The sequence below is a fragment of the Colossoma macropomum genome, unplaced genomic scaffold (assembly GCF_904425465.1).
Source record: "Colossoma macropomum unplaced genomic scaffold, Colossoma_macropomum, whole genome shotgun sequence".
Taxonomy (NCBI): Eukaryota; Metazoa; Chordata; class Actinopteri; order Characiformes; family Serrasalmidae; genus Colossoma; species Colossoma macropomum.
The window spans coordinates 24407809-24426181 of NW_023494809.1; the positions used below are offsets into that span (position 1 = coordinate 24407809).

Sequence of the window (18373 nt, forward strand, 5' to 3'; positions counted from 1 at the left end):
TCTTAAACTGGACCTACACTACATGACTTTTAGCCTATATTTCACCCCAATTTGCTCTTTCTGACAAATTTTCAAATTTTCTTCTCAAACTACACAATTTTTAGCCTGATTTTAACCCCTATTTGCCCCTTGTAATCACAGTCTAAAGCAAATTTCCAGGTCGGGAGCATGATCAGAAGTGACTGACGGCACGGATGAACTAGAGGTGTGACAAGAGAAATGAGTCGATCTTTAGCCTTCAGATCTAGCGCCAAACTGATTGGATACATTCTTTTCTCAACCGTTTGATCCTTACGACTCAAAATGTTTAGAAGTGTGAGATGCTCAGCGATAACGTGCAGTTCAGGCATCAGCCAATGAGAGAGCTAGGAGAGAGCAAAAAAGGCGTGTATGCCCAACGTGTGTGTGCAGCAGACCACAAACGCAAATTAGAGCCTTTATAATGTTTATAATGGATGGATTCAGACATCAAGTCACTCCCTTGACAATTTCAAGTCAGCTGCCAGTTTATAGTAAAGTTCTCGCTCCAAAAAAGAAAGAAATCCACGTTTCTCAACCACATATTCATCACCAGTTTGCCGTCTAGTTTAGCTTTGTTTGTGTGATAACGAGGGAACATTTGGGCTTTGGAGGGCTTTTTCATAGCCAAAACTGAGTGATGGCCTCTCTCTCCCTGATCGTCTAATTTGAAAATTCTATAAAAGACTGGCGTTAAATGTGAGACGCTCTTCATTTTAGACCTCTGCTAAGTCGTGTAGTGTATGGTTGGCTTCAGAATAACACTTCAAACACTCAATTAAAGTGAGAGTTGGGTGGAAAAAAATTTCCACTTACCGCAAATGTAGTCAAACCAAGACACATTTGCTGTCTGAAGTTGCACTACAGCTACAAAGCTAATGGAAGCTTACATGCACCACTTAGCATTTTGCAGACCGCTTAACTATGTGACATATTTTTGTCCACTTTTACAGTTCACAATTTGTCACACAGTGCCGGGAACCACATAAACAAGTCTACTTGAGAGTATGTGATGATTTAGGCTTGCAGTTTTCACGATGCTAATCCACAGGTATAAGCTTTTTTTACTCGTTAGGTACATCAGCTTTGCAGTTCTAGTGCAAAAACTATCTTGGTTGAAACAAACCATCTTGGCTGATCAACTACATTTGAGATAATGTGAAAACTGTGTAAATGTGATCAATCAATGTGATCAAGACAGAGATGTTAAAAAATATGTAAAACAACTTTCTGACCCCTCTGGAACACAGTACTCACCAGTCTCTCCACCTCCTGCTCTCGCAGTCTCTCATCCCGTTGTCTCTGGTGGTAGTCCTGGAGCTCCTCCTTGCCACTGAGGGAGCTGATGCTCCCTTTCCTCTCGCGGAAGCCGCCTTGTGGGCCCAGGCCGGCCTTTCCGAATGACTGCCTCCTCTCGCCAAGACCTGTCTCTGGAGCTGGGGAGGGCCCGCGGGCCACCAGCCTCTCCAAATCTGAGCAGGAGCCTCCGCTGGAGATCAGGCTGACCTTCTTGGCCTGCCGGGGGCTGGTGCTGGTGGTGGCACCTGAGGGCACGGTCACGTCTGGAGGCGCGGGGGTGCTTTTGGAGCTGGACCTGGTGGAGAGGGAGATGGACACCACCTCTGTGAGAGCGTTATGGTGGTTTTGCTCTGGGGAGGGCCGAGATGAACGATTATCCAGAGAGCGGCGGGGTGCAGGGAGGACGAGAGGGGCAAGAGGAGATAGTGAGGAATCAGTCGGGCGATAAAGGCGGGGTAAAGAGCGGCTGTGCACGCCCAATCCGGTCAAAGAACCAGCTGAGTATTTCCTCTGGCGGGGTGCAGGTTCTGGAGCACCGTTCCGGCCTGTGTCCTGAGCACCGAGCCTGCGGGCCAGTCGCGGGCTGGACGGCATGCTTGCTGTCCCGCTGGAACTGCCCCCTGGTGGTGGCGGAAGGGAATCACCCACATTGGAAGAGGGACCATTCCACATAGACAACAGAGAGCCGGACGTCTGAGCACGACGACTCTCCGAGAGCAGGCTGTCCTGGGACTGGTTTCTGGTAATAGGCCGTGAGTACGGCAATGAGGTGTCCCGCTCCCGTGAAGGGTCTGAGCGCCGAGGCGAAGGGGGCATGCTGCCGGAAGAGTGGGTGGGCACTTTAACCGAAAGGGGTGGACGATCAGAGGTATAAAGACGCCTGGCCTGCTCTTGATAGGACGATATAGGGCTGGAGGTGGTCACAGGTGACAAAGAATTGGGTGTAGTGGGTGGAGACTGGGTCATGCTGAAGTAGGAGGGGCTGGTGTCCACGCTGGTTCGGAGGCTGTTCTCCAGAGCCTGTTTCTTTCTCTGCAGGGTGTCCATCAACTCTCGCAGCTCGGAGACGGAGCGCATCCCTCTGGAGCTGGGCCCGCCCATGCTGTGGCTGAAATCACTGCTGAACTTCAGATAGTCTGGAAAGAGAGAGAGACAGAGAGGCAGAATGAGACTATCAGGTCAATAAAGCGTGCATACCTGTAACCTCACAATGATTCAATTTGATTCTAGTTCTTTAGAAAATGATTCAGTCCAGAAATCTCCACCAGAATTAGATTCAATTATATCAGCATGATTCAAAGGACGCACACTATAAAGAATTGTACGTTAACAGATTCGATCATTTTAAAATTGACGCAGCCAAACTGCCAACCTAAGATCAATGCAGCGCGATGCAATGATGCATTTTTACAACCCTTGTCAGTAACTTGGCTCACTTTTCAAGGGAAATGTAATGAATGAGAGAAATGCGAGTCCCACATGTTCACTTTGGCAAGCATTTTAAAGAATTTGATACTGCTTTAAAAACAGTTACAAAATCTTACATAACCATCAGGTTAATGCCAAACTGTCCGCTAAAGCAATGCTTAAATTAATGATTCCTAAGAAAGCACAGAGCCATTATTAAAATGTACCTGAGATTGGTCTACTCATAGAAACAGCAGAAACCTGCCTTTAAATGACCCAGAACCCAAAAGCCTCAAAAAACCTCTGTAAAAATAGAAACTGACTCAAAGCCCAGTCAGAAGAAACTTCAGCTTTAACTTTTGGTAACCACACATACGCTACATGCAATATTCTGCTACAACCCAGTGGTTAACAAACTAAATATAATTTTTGTTTAGTATCCTGTCTAGTCTTACAAAAAAACATCATTCAATCTTCATGTGTTAAATTTCCACTCTGAACACCATTAACTACAAATGATTCACTTATCAGGAGATATATCTGAGGTGATAACCCACTTGCATAACGAAGAAGAAAGTCAAAGGAAAATAAGTAATAAAAACAGGAGTTTCCAAAACTGGAGTTCAACAATTATAAACAGGTAACAGAGAAAACAGGAGTGCTAACAACTGTGCGAGACCTGGTAAACCACGAAAACGGTCACCATCAGATAAACAGCACTCAAAGCTTTCGTCTTTGAGAGAGGGGAAACAAATCAAACTCCACTCTTGCTTAAGACTGAAGCTACAAGAAGCTGCTTATAAAAAAGTTGCTGGTGTTCTCAGAAGGATGGTATGTTCACCCCAGGGTCCAGACCTCAACATCATTGTATGTGTTTGGGATTTCCTGGATTGTAAGAACTGAAAATACAACCAACTTCAAAGAATTGTCTATTTAGTATAAACTTGTACATGTTTAAAATAAATTATTAGTATTATACAAAAAGTAAAACTTACCTTAAAAATGTTTAATATTATTTATTATATGTAAATCAGATTACGTAACTTGTTGGCATCCAGTGTACTTGCAGTAAGCTTAATATATGAACAGTAAATACATTTCGGTAACACTTTCTTTGGATAGTCTACCTTAGATGCTTTGTGGATACTTAATTTACTTTCAAGTTACATTCAACTAAATATCTATTAAATTGACCACAATTTTCTTTAACTCTTAACCTGGCTCTAATCCTAACCCTAACCTTAACCTCAACCCAAACCCTAAACCCAACCCATAAACCCAACCCTCACCCAGTCCTAGCCCTGACCCTGGTCCAAATCCTAACCCTAACCCCACCACCGTTTAGAATCAATAGATATTACAGGGTGATTCAAAAAGATTCATCCAATTTCAAAGCGCCATATTTTTACATTTTTTATTTTACATTTTAGGTGCTTAGGAACCAATCACATTCCAATTGAAAGAGGGGGTCATAGAGTTTCTGACTGTCACCGGAAGATGGCTCCCTTCAGTCTGCAAGGAGATGCGACCCCTGAGCAGAAAGCGCTTTGTGTTCTCAATAAGAGTGAATCCATCATAACTGTGCAACGTGATTTTTGTCGGCAGTGAACCTCCAACAGCTCAGAGCGCTCGTCATTGGTTCCACAACACCGGATGATCTCCGAAATCGCACTGAAAGAGCCGTGAGTGCAGCGACACCTGACATGCTCAATCCAGTATGGGATAAATTTGACTACAGCGTTGATGTTGTCTGTACAGCTGGAGGAGGTTCATATTGAGCACTTGTAAAATTACATAATAAACTTTATGCTCATTTAAACCATTTACAATTTACTGCATTGTTCTAGAATGATTTACAAGTGAAATAAATCATTTTGAAATCGGATGAATCATGTTGAATTACCGCGTCATTTCAACAAATAGTTTGTTAACAATTTGAACATCTGTAGATAATCTATAGGGGAGTATAGTGGACTATCTAAGCAAAATGAGACCTTTATTCTACAGTATACTGCAAGTACACTGTACAGTCGTCTGCAAAAGTTTGGCCGCCTCTGGTCTAATTACATGGTTTGTTAAGTAAGATAAGTGAACACATCCTCTACAGAGAACACACTTCTGCATATTTTAATGCACAATTGCTGAGTGTTCAGCTATGTGCAGAATTAAACATCTTGAGAAAAAATAAAACTTGATTAAAAATTACGGCACAAAGTTATGGCACACTTTATATTTATTTTTCAGTATGTTAAATACAGTAAATACATGGAAATGGGGCTATAAATTAGCATAAAACGTCATCTTTAAGTGTGTCCTCTCTAGTACTTTGACCGTGGGTGTTCAAATGTTTGCATACAACTGTATGTACCTAAATACACACTAAAATATACTAGATTTTCTTAAAAGTCATCGAGAAACGCTAGTTATTCCAGTCCACCTGTGGAAGTGGATGAGCCAAAGATGGACAGCAGAACTCTCCGTTCGAAACTTTTTGGCCTTACGCTCTCCGTCTGTCCCCCTCACACACTCACTCACACACACACACACACACACACACCATCTGCTCTGTCTCTGCGCTGTACAGTTCAGAGCAGCTTCTCTCTGCTATGTGCCAAGACAGTGCAAACAGATCAAAGGATATCTTCCAGCAGACGTCTGACACATGCACACTCGTACAACACGCATACCAGCAAAGACCATAAACTCACACAGGCCTCAGCCAAGAGCAGAGAAATCCCTTTAACCTGAGAGGACGAGGAGGAGGAGTGTGTATGTGCACAGTGTTTAAATCAGAGTTAAATCTCTACCACGCAAACAGACAAGGAAATAGAGCAGAAACTGAGAGATATCACAGGGCTCGGCTGAGTCGCTCAGGGAATGGCATTTAAGAACACCCACAATCCCGCACACATACACCTAAACTCCAGCACTCTTTTTGCCATACATGGAAATATTTCAACAGTCTACTCAGTAGTACTCCAGATCTTTCACAGAAGCAGTCTCTACTTTACACTGGTGGCCTGAAATCTACATGAAACTACATTTGACAGTATAAAAACCTCATCTTGAAATTTGCACAACCATCTTAACTTTGGTTGTTTCATGAAACTTGCTTCGCAGTCAAAATGCTAATGATGTAGAGGAGCATGAGGCACAACCGGCCCCGCTCCTCCATAGAATGTGATCATATTAATGTCATTTTAACTAAATTATTGACTGTTATAATTATTGATTATTGAAACAGGTGGTCATTTCTCAGACGGCTGAGAAGGAGAAGTCTGTACATTCCTTCATAACGCACCGCTTCACACCAAACCACTGCGAATGACTTTGTTTGCATATTTTAATGCTATTCAACTACACAGAAATTTTGAAAATATCGATACAATTCCCCTTCAACATGACAGTTGTCTGGTTTTGTTAGTTATCGTGATTTAGACAGAATGATATGATAATCGCAAAACACAAGCTGCTAATCTCGCTAATTAGTAAAATAATCAAATGGGTTTATTATGAACTGCTTTGTGTAACTGTCCAGCTCCAAATAAATTATGTTTCATCCAACTCACCACTGCAACTTGTCAAAAGCCAGCCTTACAATAGCACCACAGGGAAGCGTAGATTTGAATATGGGGGCTTTTCTCCCATCTGCACTGTCTGGGACAGCAGCAACAATGTGTATTCATTTCTACTGTCTACAATACAGACAGAAAATGATCTACAACGTAATCCCTCTCCCCCAAACTATCAATCACCACGGGGACAACAAACCACATCTGTATACAGAAAAGGAGGACATTCCACACGACTGGCTGCCTGCTGCACATGGAGCATGTGCGTGTTTTGAGAAGATATATCCGAAAAGACAGAAGATTCTTAAAAGGGTTCTCGCACTTCAAAGGCTCAGAGAGCGCTATTGTGGGAGTCTGCTGTGTGACAGATAATGCACACCTGTCCAAGACGGCCCCCATTACCTGAAACTGAACCCATTTTACACACACACAAAAGGGGTTATCATAAGGGCTGTGTGAGATACAGGATATGGGTTCTCTGTGGGTTCATGGGGGTTAAGAGTCAAAAACGGGGGTCCTTTTGGTTACTTTTAGGGCTGGACCAAATAATTTGAATACTTGAGTATCATTTTGTGACGCTGATAATCGATTCTGTGCTTAGTATTCGGACGTGAACACAGTTTCAGTGGCTTCATTGCCTTGTAATGTGCCTTCTGAGTTCAGTACTGAGTCCAGGAGGACAGGCTACACCAGCCAAGCGAGGTACCCGCCGAGCTGCTTCTAGGGTGGTCCTCACTGAGGTCATATGAGCCTTTAGCTCCAAAAGCTCCTCAATCTTCCACTCCACTCTCTGTAGCTCCATTGTGACTGAGCTCAACTCAACAAAATAACTCAATTAATAAAAACAACTGACCAAAACAAACTAAATAAAAACTAAACTAACTAAAGTTAAAACTGTGATGGTGACAGATAAAACGCTTTAGCACCCACGTTAAAAGCTGTATTTGAAAGGAAGGGCTACAGCCTAACTACTAATTCATTGCTGCTGCCAACTGGTATATTTTACAGTAATGAACTTATTTAAATTATGCACACGTATATATTATTGTTTTTAAGGGTGGTTTTGAGAACTAGTGTTTACATACTTGTTTGAAAATACCATCAAGTATTTAAATCCTGTAACACTGAGCAACAACACCTACACACTAAAATGGTGGTTCTTCAAGGGTTCTTTAGTAAAGAAAATGGTTCTATATAGAATCAACACTCAAAAAACCCTTTACATGTTTAAATAGGGTTGTGTGTATCGAGAAAGCGTTCTTGAGATTGATGGAGAATGTGCTGTAGATGGTTTTATATAGAACCTATAGAAGGGTTCTGCTATTGTCATGATGTCAAGCTTGTATCAAAAGGGCGCTATATAGAACCATCTATAGCACTTTCTCCATTAATCTGAAGAACACTGTCACAATGCAAAGAGTCATGCATTTAATCATGCAAAGAGTTCTTTGAGTGTTCATGGTTCTATACAGAACCTTTTTCTTCATTAAAGAACCCTTGCAGAACCATCCTTTTAAGCGTGTACCAGCCTATCAAAGTGGTTGATGGAAGTTTTAGACAATGGTTACCTGTGCTGTAGACCAGCGGAGACACGGGGCTCTTTTGAGGCAGCATGCTCTTCATCCGGTTGGCCTCTTCTGGGTGGTTGAAACGGAAAAAGTAGGATTTACCCAAACAGAGAGAATACCCTATAGAAGAGAGAGAGAGAGAGAGAGAGAGAGAGAGAGAGATTTACAGTCAAACCAACCTGAGACACACAACATTTGAGATGCTTGCAACCATCTGACTCCATCTATTTGGCCAGTGTAAGCAGAGCTGCATTGGAGGTGGCCATCAATTTGGATAAAAACCCAGAGCATTAAACAAACGTCGAGGTCACCACCTCACCGTGACAGAGCCACAGCTGTCCAAACACCTCACAGCATGTATGAGGAACAGGGCCCAGCTAGAGACTCTCACTACCTCTAAAGACCACCATTCCTAAAGCATGCAAAGAAATGCTCTTCTCCATCAATCAATCACACACTTTGGTTTATATAAGACTGAGGCATCTTTTTCCACTTGATGGTCAACGTTAGGGCCTGACTGATGTATCGTCTACACTATGGTCCTGCAGTTTCATCAGCCCTGGAGGAAATCATAAGGATTATTAACAGTTCAATAGAAGTGTAGTACTGTAAGCTACCTCCATGCTCCCCTATGAGAGAGCTTAGGCCCACTACTCCGTTTTTCCAGTGATTTGAAATCAGAGACCATTGAGCGAAGAAAAAAAAAAATTGAAGCAGAAAGCGGAATAACAGATTGCGGAAAATATTTGGGACCTCTTTTCCTCCTCTCCACCAAACCCCAAACCTCTGGCTTGAGGATTCTGAGCTGCTTGCTAAGGGAAGAGAAAGGAAGCTTGTTTTTGATGAGTAAAAAGGTGCGAGGGTTTTATTAAAGAGCTCTTCAAATGAGAAATTCTCTTTTGAGGAGCTGAAATAGTTTTGTGTGTCATGTTTGGTGGAGCTTCTGATACACTTTAGAGTGCAAGTCACTGGTGCTCAGTGCTGGACAAGACAGACACTTCCTAACCAGCTGTGTAAAAACTGTCTGTGTCCTTGTCTCACACGTTTCCCTCTTGCTGGAAAATGAAGATTGTTTAGCCTACTTTCCTCCAAATCTGATTCCAAAGCCACAAGAGGACAGTGGGGCTGCACAATATAGGGAAAAGACTAGTATTGCAGTTATATTATTGCATTTTGTGATTCTGATAGACCTTGGAGTATTTAAACAGGCGTTCAGACTTAAAACTAGAGCTGAACATTTTATTGTTAAGTTAAGCAGTACTCTGTAGTACAGGATTATACTCCCTCAGCCTCAGCAGTTTGACAGAATTCACAATTTTATATCTTGTTTTTATTCATCAAAACACTGGGAATCCCTGTGGTGTCAACCAATCATGACTGCTAGCCTAACCACCGAGCTATGGGCTAATAAATACAACCAAGCTAGCACTGTTGTGATTCTTGTCAATCAAAATTTAAAATGAAAACAGTGATTCTATCTTTACTCAGCAAAGACAGATGCCAGAGGGTTATTTTTACCTTCCTTGCCTTATGTTTAGCTTCCTTGCTAACTTCAGCTTTTAGCTTTTTGATCTCCCCATGTGACGAGCCACTTCAGTCATTTGGTTAACCCATAATCTTGATTGAAATGAAGATTTGAAGCCAGTTACTAAAACACCATCATCTTCCTAGTTGTCATCCTTCTGCCATCCTTTTGCAATTGCAAGCTAACGGGGAAAAACAAAGCCCCAAAAATCCCCCCAAAGCAACTGTAGTCTTTCAAAAGCCCCTCCCACCTTCAAAACACATCATCAGAACAAGGTTTTCTTACTCTTTAAAATGGAAAATCTCCCCGCCGAGACTATTATGGTACCACTGTAGATGCGAGTAAGCATGTTTACAATAGATACGGTTAAATACAGCAAAAAGCAATGTTAGAGGTTCATTTACATATTGGAGCCTTTGGTGATATCAGTACTGCAAGGGCAAATATGATATTTATCAACAAACGATACTACTAACAATCTCTACTACTTTCCTCACACTCTGATTCTAAAGAGGACGACACGCACATGCAGAGATAAAGAAACGTTTCTCTGAAGAAAGTGTGGGCCTGATTATTATACCATCCAGCTCAAGCCAAACTGTTTTGCAGGCCCAAGATAAGCTACTTAAAAGGCTCTTGTCCTTCGTGACCCTGTACATCCAAAATGCTCGACCAGAGGCTTTGTTAAGTCCGCACCTTTGTGTTTGAAAAGCTGGGCCACATTTCAGTGCCCTCAGTTGAGAGGCTGGAGGCCTTGTGCGTCGTTAACATGCCAAAGCCCTGACTTTCGGCCTCCTAAATCTTTCAGACGCATTCCACTGTTTGGTACACTGGCAGACTGCTCCCGTAAGGTCTAGTCTGATTTCTTCTGGATTTTTCCATTCTATCAGAGCCTTATTGGTAGGAAAATTAAAAAGGGCAAAAAAGGACAAAAGCAGCCTCGACGGCGATGCCGTACGGATTTCACAACAAAACAGATGGACACAATAAGCCTGATGAATGCTTCATGCTGCGAGACGTTTCATCATCACAAAAATCCCCACAGTCTGTCTAAACAGTGATCTGAGAGATAACACTGTCAGATAAACACGGCTTGGTACAGTGACCAAAACATGCATATCCATACACGCAGCTGGAAAGGTTTCTCAAGTGCAGAGGTGAGTGTTTAGTCTACACAGCTGTGATCCTGTGCCTAAAAAAACCTAAATAAATATGCTACAGGGAAAATGAATGGCTGACATTGTGTTCCACATGTTGATACCTGTGTACAAACTCTTGCTTTTGTAGTGCTTACCTAAATACTAAGGTCTGAGCCAGTGTGAGGATGTCGGGGGGGTGGGGTGTTACAGTAGCATCAATAAAACCATTTCTAGGCCTCTTGAAATTTTATATGATAGTTAAATGTCTGCTAAATGGCTGTGATTAACAACCAAATAGTTTGTTCCTGTTTACTGTATGTAGTGATTCAGGTACAAGCCTGAAGTGGCCAGATCAGCTGTCCTGCTTCCACGTTGATAGAATTCACAATTTTATATCATTTTCATGTTTTCAATGATCAAACAACTGGGAATGCCTATGGTGTCAACCAATCCTGACTGCTAGCCTAGCCACTGAGCTGGCATTACCGCAACTCACACAAAATTGTAAAGAAAACAGTAACTACCTTTATTCAGCAAAAAAATGGACACCAGTGGCCAAAGGGTTTTTACCCTTTCACCCAAAGAAAAGATGGGCTGATTAGATCTTGATTCCAAGCTCTCAAACAAATGTCGACAGAAATAGCTTGAGCTCAAATAAACAAATGTCTCACTGCTGCCCCCTAAAGGTGTCATAGCACCAGTTGGACGTTAGAGCTTTTGATGTTTTCGTAGGATCCATGGTTTCTCAATACGTGGAACAAAACCTCATATCTCCAAAACGGTAACTATACAGGAGAAGGAAAAAACATACTTAACTTTTAATGTAAGTCAATGGAACCAGACGTCTTTCCAAGTCATTCTGGGTCGTTTCTCTTGGTTCACTCATCATGATATTTACACACAATGTAAAGGACGACAGGCATTTTCAAATTATGTCAAAAACTGAAAAACAGCAAATATGGAGATATAAGGTTTTCGTTCAGACAGCAGCGATATTCTGCTTTCTTTCATTTACATCCATTTGACTCAACCCAACTGATCAATGCACAGCAATTCACTTGTTGTTTGTTGTGTATTGTGACAAACATATGATTGTGAAAGCTATCAACTATGGAAAATAACTGCAATCAGCTCAAACAGCTGCAATCAGACAGTTTTGTAATAATTGAGACGGGCCTAAACTCTCAAAATAGACACTGCTAGTATTATCTTTAATGAGTTTGCACTGGCTGTTTACTGTTTCTTCTCCAATTTCCTTCTGCGCTGCAAATGAATACGCTCACTCATAAACTTTTTTCCTTGGATTAAAAAACAAAGTGTCTTTGATCTGATAATTAAGCGTGCGTGGTACTTTATATAACAGCCTTTTATAGAGACTAAATGACCTCAGCATGTCAAGTAGTCAATTTTCTGCTACGATGAAAAAAAGCTGTTACTTTAAGACCTCACGAACTTCTAAAGGCTTTACTGACTAAATCATTAACTCTCAACTGTGCCTACACTTCACAGAGCTGACCAATTAGACGCTTTTATTACGAGATAAACTTTAACAGTGTGCTGAAAGGCACAATGATTAATCAAGACTGTATTCTCATCTTCTCCACATGCAGCGACTCTAGATTCAGTGAGTAAGTCTGAATGCTTCTATCCACCAAGACGGTCAGATAAGCCAAGCACAAAAACATAACAGAAAGAAGAAGCCAGCTACTGTCTACAGATGGAGTTTTTTTAACCCATTAATGCCCATATTAAAAATCTGTTCTCTAAGCTTTGCTGAGCATGAATCGTCAAATCAAACCACGTGACTAAAAAGTGAGCTATCATCACAGATTGTTCCAATTTCTGCGTAATTCAATCGGTTAGACAAACAAAGTCATTCTAAGTGGTTGGATGATTGCTCAGTCCTAGATAAAGTGATTCAGAATTCTTCACAGTGAAAGAAACCACCAGTCTGAAGTGTTTAATGCTTCTTAAAGCTCCATTACAAAAAGTTATACCATGAAATGATGTCTATATGCTCACACCTTATGCTTAAGACATTGTTTTATTATAGTTTTCAGATAAGGTTTTGGCTTAAGCCAAGGCAAAGTAGCTCCCAAATCTATTTTCAGATTTACCACTTTTCAACCATTCTCAACATTACATATACAAACTCATGAGACATGTAGGTTCACTGATCATTTTAGATAGTAAATAAAAGGTCTGCGTTGTGACCCCTGGTTCTTGTCACCACCAGGGTAAGGAAGCACAACTTTCTCTACAATGAATCATTTATCAAACCACTCTGAATAACTTTGCTTACACCTCAATGACTGATTTATGCAGAAACTTTGAATAATTACTCTTTAATTATATTAAATTGAGCCTTTTGAGCATGTGGGACTACAGATTTTTACCAAAACAGTGCAAAATCCAATTGTGACTGTGAAAGAAGGTGACAAAGTGAGCATAATCAGACCTGTTTAATTGAATTTTGTGTGCTGCAGTAAAATATTAAATAAAAATCACTGTGTATATTATTATTATTATTATTATTATTATATTATTTTGATATTTTTATGTGTGGCATTGATTCCATTTAGTCTGTTCCCACTTACTAAACCTCAGAAAAACAAAATATCGTGCATCGTGAAAATGTCTTGAAGTATCGCGATACGATATTTTGCCATATCGCCCATCTCTATTATGCTCCAATTTTAGCAGTGCTTCAGAGTAGAAGACTCAGAAGATTCATGTGGACTGAATCGGTTCGACCGGCTTATAAAAAGAGCCTGTTCAGACGAACTGATTCGTCCAGGTGAAGGACACAGCTAACACCTTTAGCATCGGTTAAACCGAAGAGGAGAGCAACAGTGGCGCCACACAGCTTAACGAACAGCTGTTAGACATGAAGTTCAGGAACATTTTACTTAAAACTTAACTTTTTAACGTCAGCGAATCCAAATGAGTAGCTTATTAAAATTTAACTAGGATTAAAACCGTCAAGTCGTCAAAAAAGTGCTTCTTAATAGAATTTTCCCGTTCCACCTTAAATGGTGCAGCAGTTACATTCTGGCGCCTGAATGTAACTGCTGCACCATTTAAGGTGGAAAGGGAAAATCCGAATAAGAAGCCTCGTTCAAATAATAAAGTATACCTATTTTACGATAACGTTATGTAGGTAAAATCAGTTTTGTGATAAAGGTTTCTGATAAAGACTAACCTTCCACTGCGTGCCATTCAGAGGAGCTTCACAACAGCTTTCTCCACACAGTGTGACAGAAAGGAGGAGAAAGTGAACGGCGTATCCTCTGTGTTCCTGCTCGGCTCAGAGAGAGATGAATGAAGAGCTACGCTGAACACGTTAAACTAATTATTCTACACCGTAAACTAGTCAAAAAACATTTCTGCAAACTCTGTGAAAGTCGGTAATGGAGCTGTAGTGTAGTACTAGCCGACTGCCGGGAGTCGAGCGGAGTGACTGGAGTTGAAGGAGTGTAAAAGGCAGGCTCAGTCCCCGCCCCTCCTTTACCCCTTATTCCCCCTTTGTTTACCTCTGAAGATGGAGAAAATACCTGAAGGTGAACCGTTAAAGGAGAAGTCCACTGATTTTTCAAAACTCTGCATAATTACCTCTTGAGGAGATGTAAAGTCATTCAGAGTGGTTTGATGTGAAATTCAGAGTCAGAATTGTTCACACAGATGGTGTTTGGAGCCAGATGGCCAAAGAATTTAAAGGGGAATTCCACCAAATTTTCAAAATCTATGACTAATTCAGTGCTTGAGATTCATTGGAGTGGTTTGGTGTGAAATGGTTCATTGTAGAGAAATCTACAGACTCCTTTCTTCTGGTGATGGAAAAATTGTGATAATATGACAAAATAAGTTCTCTCTGGGGACTATTTTGCCTTACAACTCCCCCCCTGTGTACCCCTCTGCCATGAATGGAATAAAATAAATGGATTAAAATACATTTTAAGCCAAAACTTAACCATTCAACCAACATCTAACCATTTCATGTAATAACTGTCTGTGAGGGGGCTTTCAGAGGCACTAAACTCTTCAGACGTCTGGTTCCCATCACCACCACTGTGTGGTAAGTTTCTCTAGAACAAGGCATTTCACATTAAACAACTCTGAATGACTTTGTTTACATTTAAACCATTTAATTATGTACAATGGTTTTGAAAAATCCCAACCTCCAGAACTTCTAAGCGACTTCAGAAAAAAAGCCTGAGTGTGGGTGTGTGCATAGCACAAGCCCCGCCCCTCTCCGCTTGCTTTATTGTGATGGGATCTACCCATACAGCTAGTGGTTTCCATGAAAGATGATGAAAGCTTGATGCTAAGAAGGGACTGACGATGTATTAATGATACAGTTTTAAACTTCAACACTCTTGTTTACCCTTAAATAATGGTTAAAAAAAATATATGCGCATAATGCACAAAAACAGATTCATCAAAACTTGCAACTTTTCCAGAAACATTTCTAAGTGTTCTACACATCAAGTACTGTTTACCTTTTATCTCTAAATGTATAACCCTGGTGAAAATCAATGACTACGACTGTTTTAGAACAGACCTGGAAAGAGACAGACATGGAGAAGAACTTTGCTCCTTGTAGCAGGTTTGTTTTTTGGCACAGTGGGGGCAGATGTTTCTCAATCTCTGCATTTGTGGGTCTCGAGTGCACTTTGTGCCATCAGGGTCGAACGCACTGAGAGTGCAAGTATGGTTGAGAAACATGTTTTTTGACCTTATCATGGTGAGGTAAAGGCCTGAGTTAGCAGGAAGGCCTCCAGCTCTGAGCTCATAAAATGGACCATCGTTGTAAGAATTCTTACCAATTTAGTGGATGAAGAGGGAAATGTTGTTCCACTGTGTTTTGAAACGAATCCTGGCTTAAAATTGTAGCTGGAACAGGAATGGTGTTTAGCCATCCAGCCGGAGCTGACAGGATATTGAGTTTCGTAATAAAAGTATTTGGGAATGGAGGTGGAGGAAAGACCTTTTATTGAGCTGATGCAAGGCCCATGGTTTTAGGTGAATGAGCGCTTCCGAATAGTGGAGCAACTTTGCAGGTATCCAATATTACATGAGCCTTTCTGAATTCAGGCTATTAACTTTTAATGGGCTAAAAAATAGTATAATAACAACTGGAGCAGTCGGCCCATTCAATCCCTGCATGAAGTCTTTTCTGTTTCACCAAGACGTCTACAGACTACAAAGAACCTAAAATAAAAGTTATACTATATAGAATGCGATGCTGTAAATACTGAAACCAAAACTACATCTCTAACCTAAATCTCTAACTAACCTAACAAAGAGGGATTTCTGTTAACCAGATATATTAAACCTAAAGTAAAACTTGTCCAACAGGAGGAAAGATAACCTCTAGGAACCACCTACACCTGCTTAATCATGCGGTTTTCCAATCAGCCAATCATGTGGTAGCAGCACAGTTCATAAAGTCATACAGACAGGAACTCAAGGAAATGGGATAAAATCTGTTTGTGTCATGGTGGTTGGTGCCACATGGGGTGGTTTGAATATTTCAGAATCTGCTGATATCCTGGGATTTTTACAATCCAGGCCTCTAGAGTTTAAACCAAAATAGTGTAAAAACAAAAATGCAGAGTGGAGGTTCTGTGGGTGGAATCACCTTATTGAAGAGAGGGGTCAGGGGAGAATGGCCAGACTTGTTCATACTGACACCTTGAGGTGGATGGGCTACAACAGCAGAAGACCACATTGTGTTCCACTCCTGTCAGCCAAGATAGGAATCTAAGGCTACAGTGGGCACAAGATCACTGAACCTGGGTGGTAAAAGACTGAAAAAACGCTGCTTGGTCTGCTGATGGTAGGGTCAGAATTTGGTGTTAACAGCATGAAAGCAGCCTGCTGTGTATCAGTAGTTCAAGCTGGCAGTGGTGGTGAAATGATGTGGGGAATGTTTTCTTGGCACACATTGAACTAATACCAATCGAGCATTGTTGAAATGCCACAGCCTGTCTGAGCACTGTTGTTGACCATTTGTATCCCTTCACAGCCACAGTTTACCTCACTCGTCTAATGGCTACTTCCAGAATCGTAATGCACCCTGAGTCAACTCAAATTGTTTTCATGAGCATGACAATGAGTTCAGTGTCTTCCAATTTGTCCAGTTGATTCAATTACATGATGCAGTCATGTCAACATACAATAGAATCTTTGAGGGACGATTTCAGCACCTTGTTGAATCCATGCCATGAAGAGTTTAGACTATCCTGAGAGAAGAGGGGGCCCTACTCAGTATTAGAATGGTGTTCCTAATAAAATGGAAATATGTTGTAACATATTTTCAGTATATTACTTTTTTTGCATCGATTTTTTTTTTATTAGACACTCCTGACTTTTTGCTTAAGTTATTCAGTTGTACTGACAAATCCTGCTTTGTGTATTAACCTGCTGATCAGGAGCTTCAACAGCCACTACGTCAGACTTAAAATTTAATTCACTCGAAATGTCTAGCGCCTGGGGCTTAGCCTGAAGACTGTTTCCATTTCATGCTCTCTGTTTGCACCCTTTACGCCAGCACGTGGTGCTCCACTGCTCTGGAGATGGGTGATGTGGTTTTGAGGTTAACCCCCTCCTCTTTCCATCTCCTCCCCCTTCTGCATTAGTCTCTCTTTGAATCGTCCCCTTTAGTCTCATATTGTCTGGCTTCTCTAAAGTGTCTCTGAAAGTGGTGAACTCAGCTCTTAGTTGACAGTTAACCAAAGTCCTCCAGCACCACTGATTCTACACAGTACCCTCCCCCCCTCCCTCCTCCCCACACACAGACAAAGACATGCAAAAATTTAAGACCCAATAGAAAATGCTGGCACTGTTTGCAGTTTGCAACCAGTGCAAAAGCAAAGCAAATATTTGCCAGAAGGACTTAATCACTTCACAGTGAGTAATACAACACTTCAGTAAGCAATGGGACTAGTGAACGAGCCCAAAGCCGGTGATGATTAAGTAGAGAAGCTGAGATAAAGCTCAGTCAGAGAAAATTGGAATAGAATGGGCAATAATAGTGAGGCCTCCTGCTCTGCTCTGGTGCCTGTGGAAGCTCTGAGTCACAGCATTACAGACAGACAACACGGCCCAGCGCTCCAAAACCACTCTAATTAAGCTTGCTGTGACGTCTAAAGCCAGCTTGCTGCTGGAAAAAGACACATCAGTCACTTTTCCAACACACAGCATGCTTCACTGCCAGGGTCATAAACCCTTCACCCCATTTCGCACCCATTTTGAAAGATAGCAGCTGTCACTGTTGAATGTTAGTAATCAAGTAATCGATTCTGATGATTAATCAAATCATCTACAAAGGCCAGTTTAGTGGAAAAGAAATTAAGAAGACTTTAAATGGGAATTGCACTTTTTCTATGTAATTAAATGGCTGAGATGTAAACAAAGTCATTCAGACAGATTTGATATGAATGCTCCGATCTAGAAAAACCTGAGGTTCTAAGGGGCGTTCTAAGGCAAAATAGCCTCCAGAGAAAACTAATATTTTTCAGATTTACCACTATTTTACCATTATCAACAATACATATAAAAACTCACATGTACGTTCATTTTTGGTAGTAAATAAAATGGCTGCATTTGCTCTGTATATATCACAACCCTTGGTTTTGTTACCACCACTGTAAAGAAATAAGAGCAGGTAAATTTCTTGAGGCTCTAAAATATCTTCTTAGCAATTAAGATAAGCAGAAACAAAACAAATTCAGCACTGAAATTCCCCTTTAAAAGATAAATAAAAAACACCATACAGTGTGAAATGCACAAAAAAGAGTGCGTCAATCAGGCTAGGTTTATTACCATAAGAGAGACAAGGAA

General features: G+C 41.1%; 1 protein-coding gene across 2 annotated transcripts in view; it reads right to left on the bottom strand.

Moving 5' to 3' along the window:
• phldb2b (pleckstrin homology-like domain, family B, member 2b) overlaps nucleotides 1-18373 on the bottom strand; it is an 85073-nt gene that overhangs the window by 47589 nt on the left and 19111 nt on the right. For both annotated transcript variants that reach the window (XM_036557880.1, XM_036557879.1), the window contains exons 5-6: nucleotides 7865-7984; nucleotides 1276-2453 (exon numbers count right to left, since the gene is read on the bottom strand). In XM_036557880.1, the coding sequence (XP_036413773.1) occupies nucleotides 1276-2453; nucleotides 7865-7984 (1298 nt within the window). The remainder of the gene's footprint in view (nucleotides 1-1275; nucleotides 2454-7864; nucleotides 7985-18373) is intronic.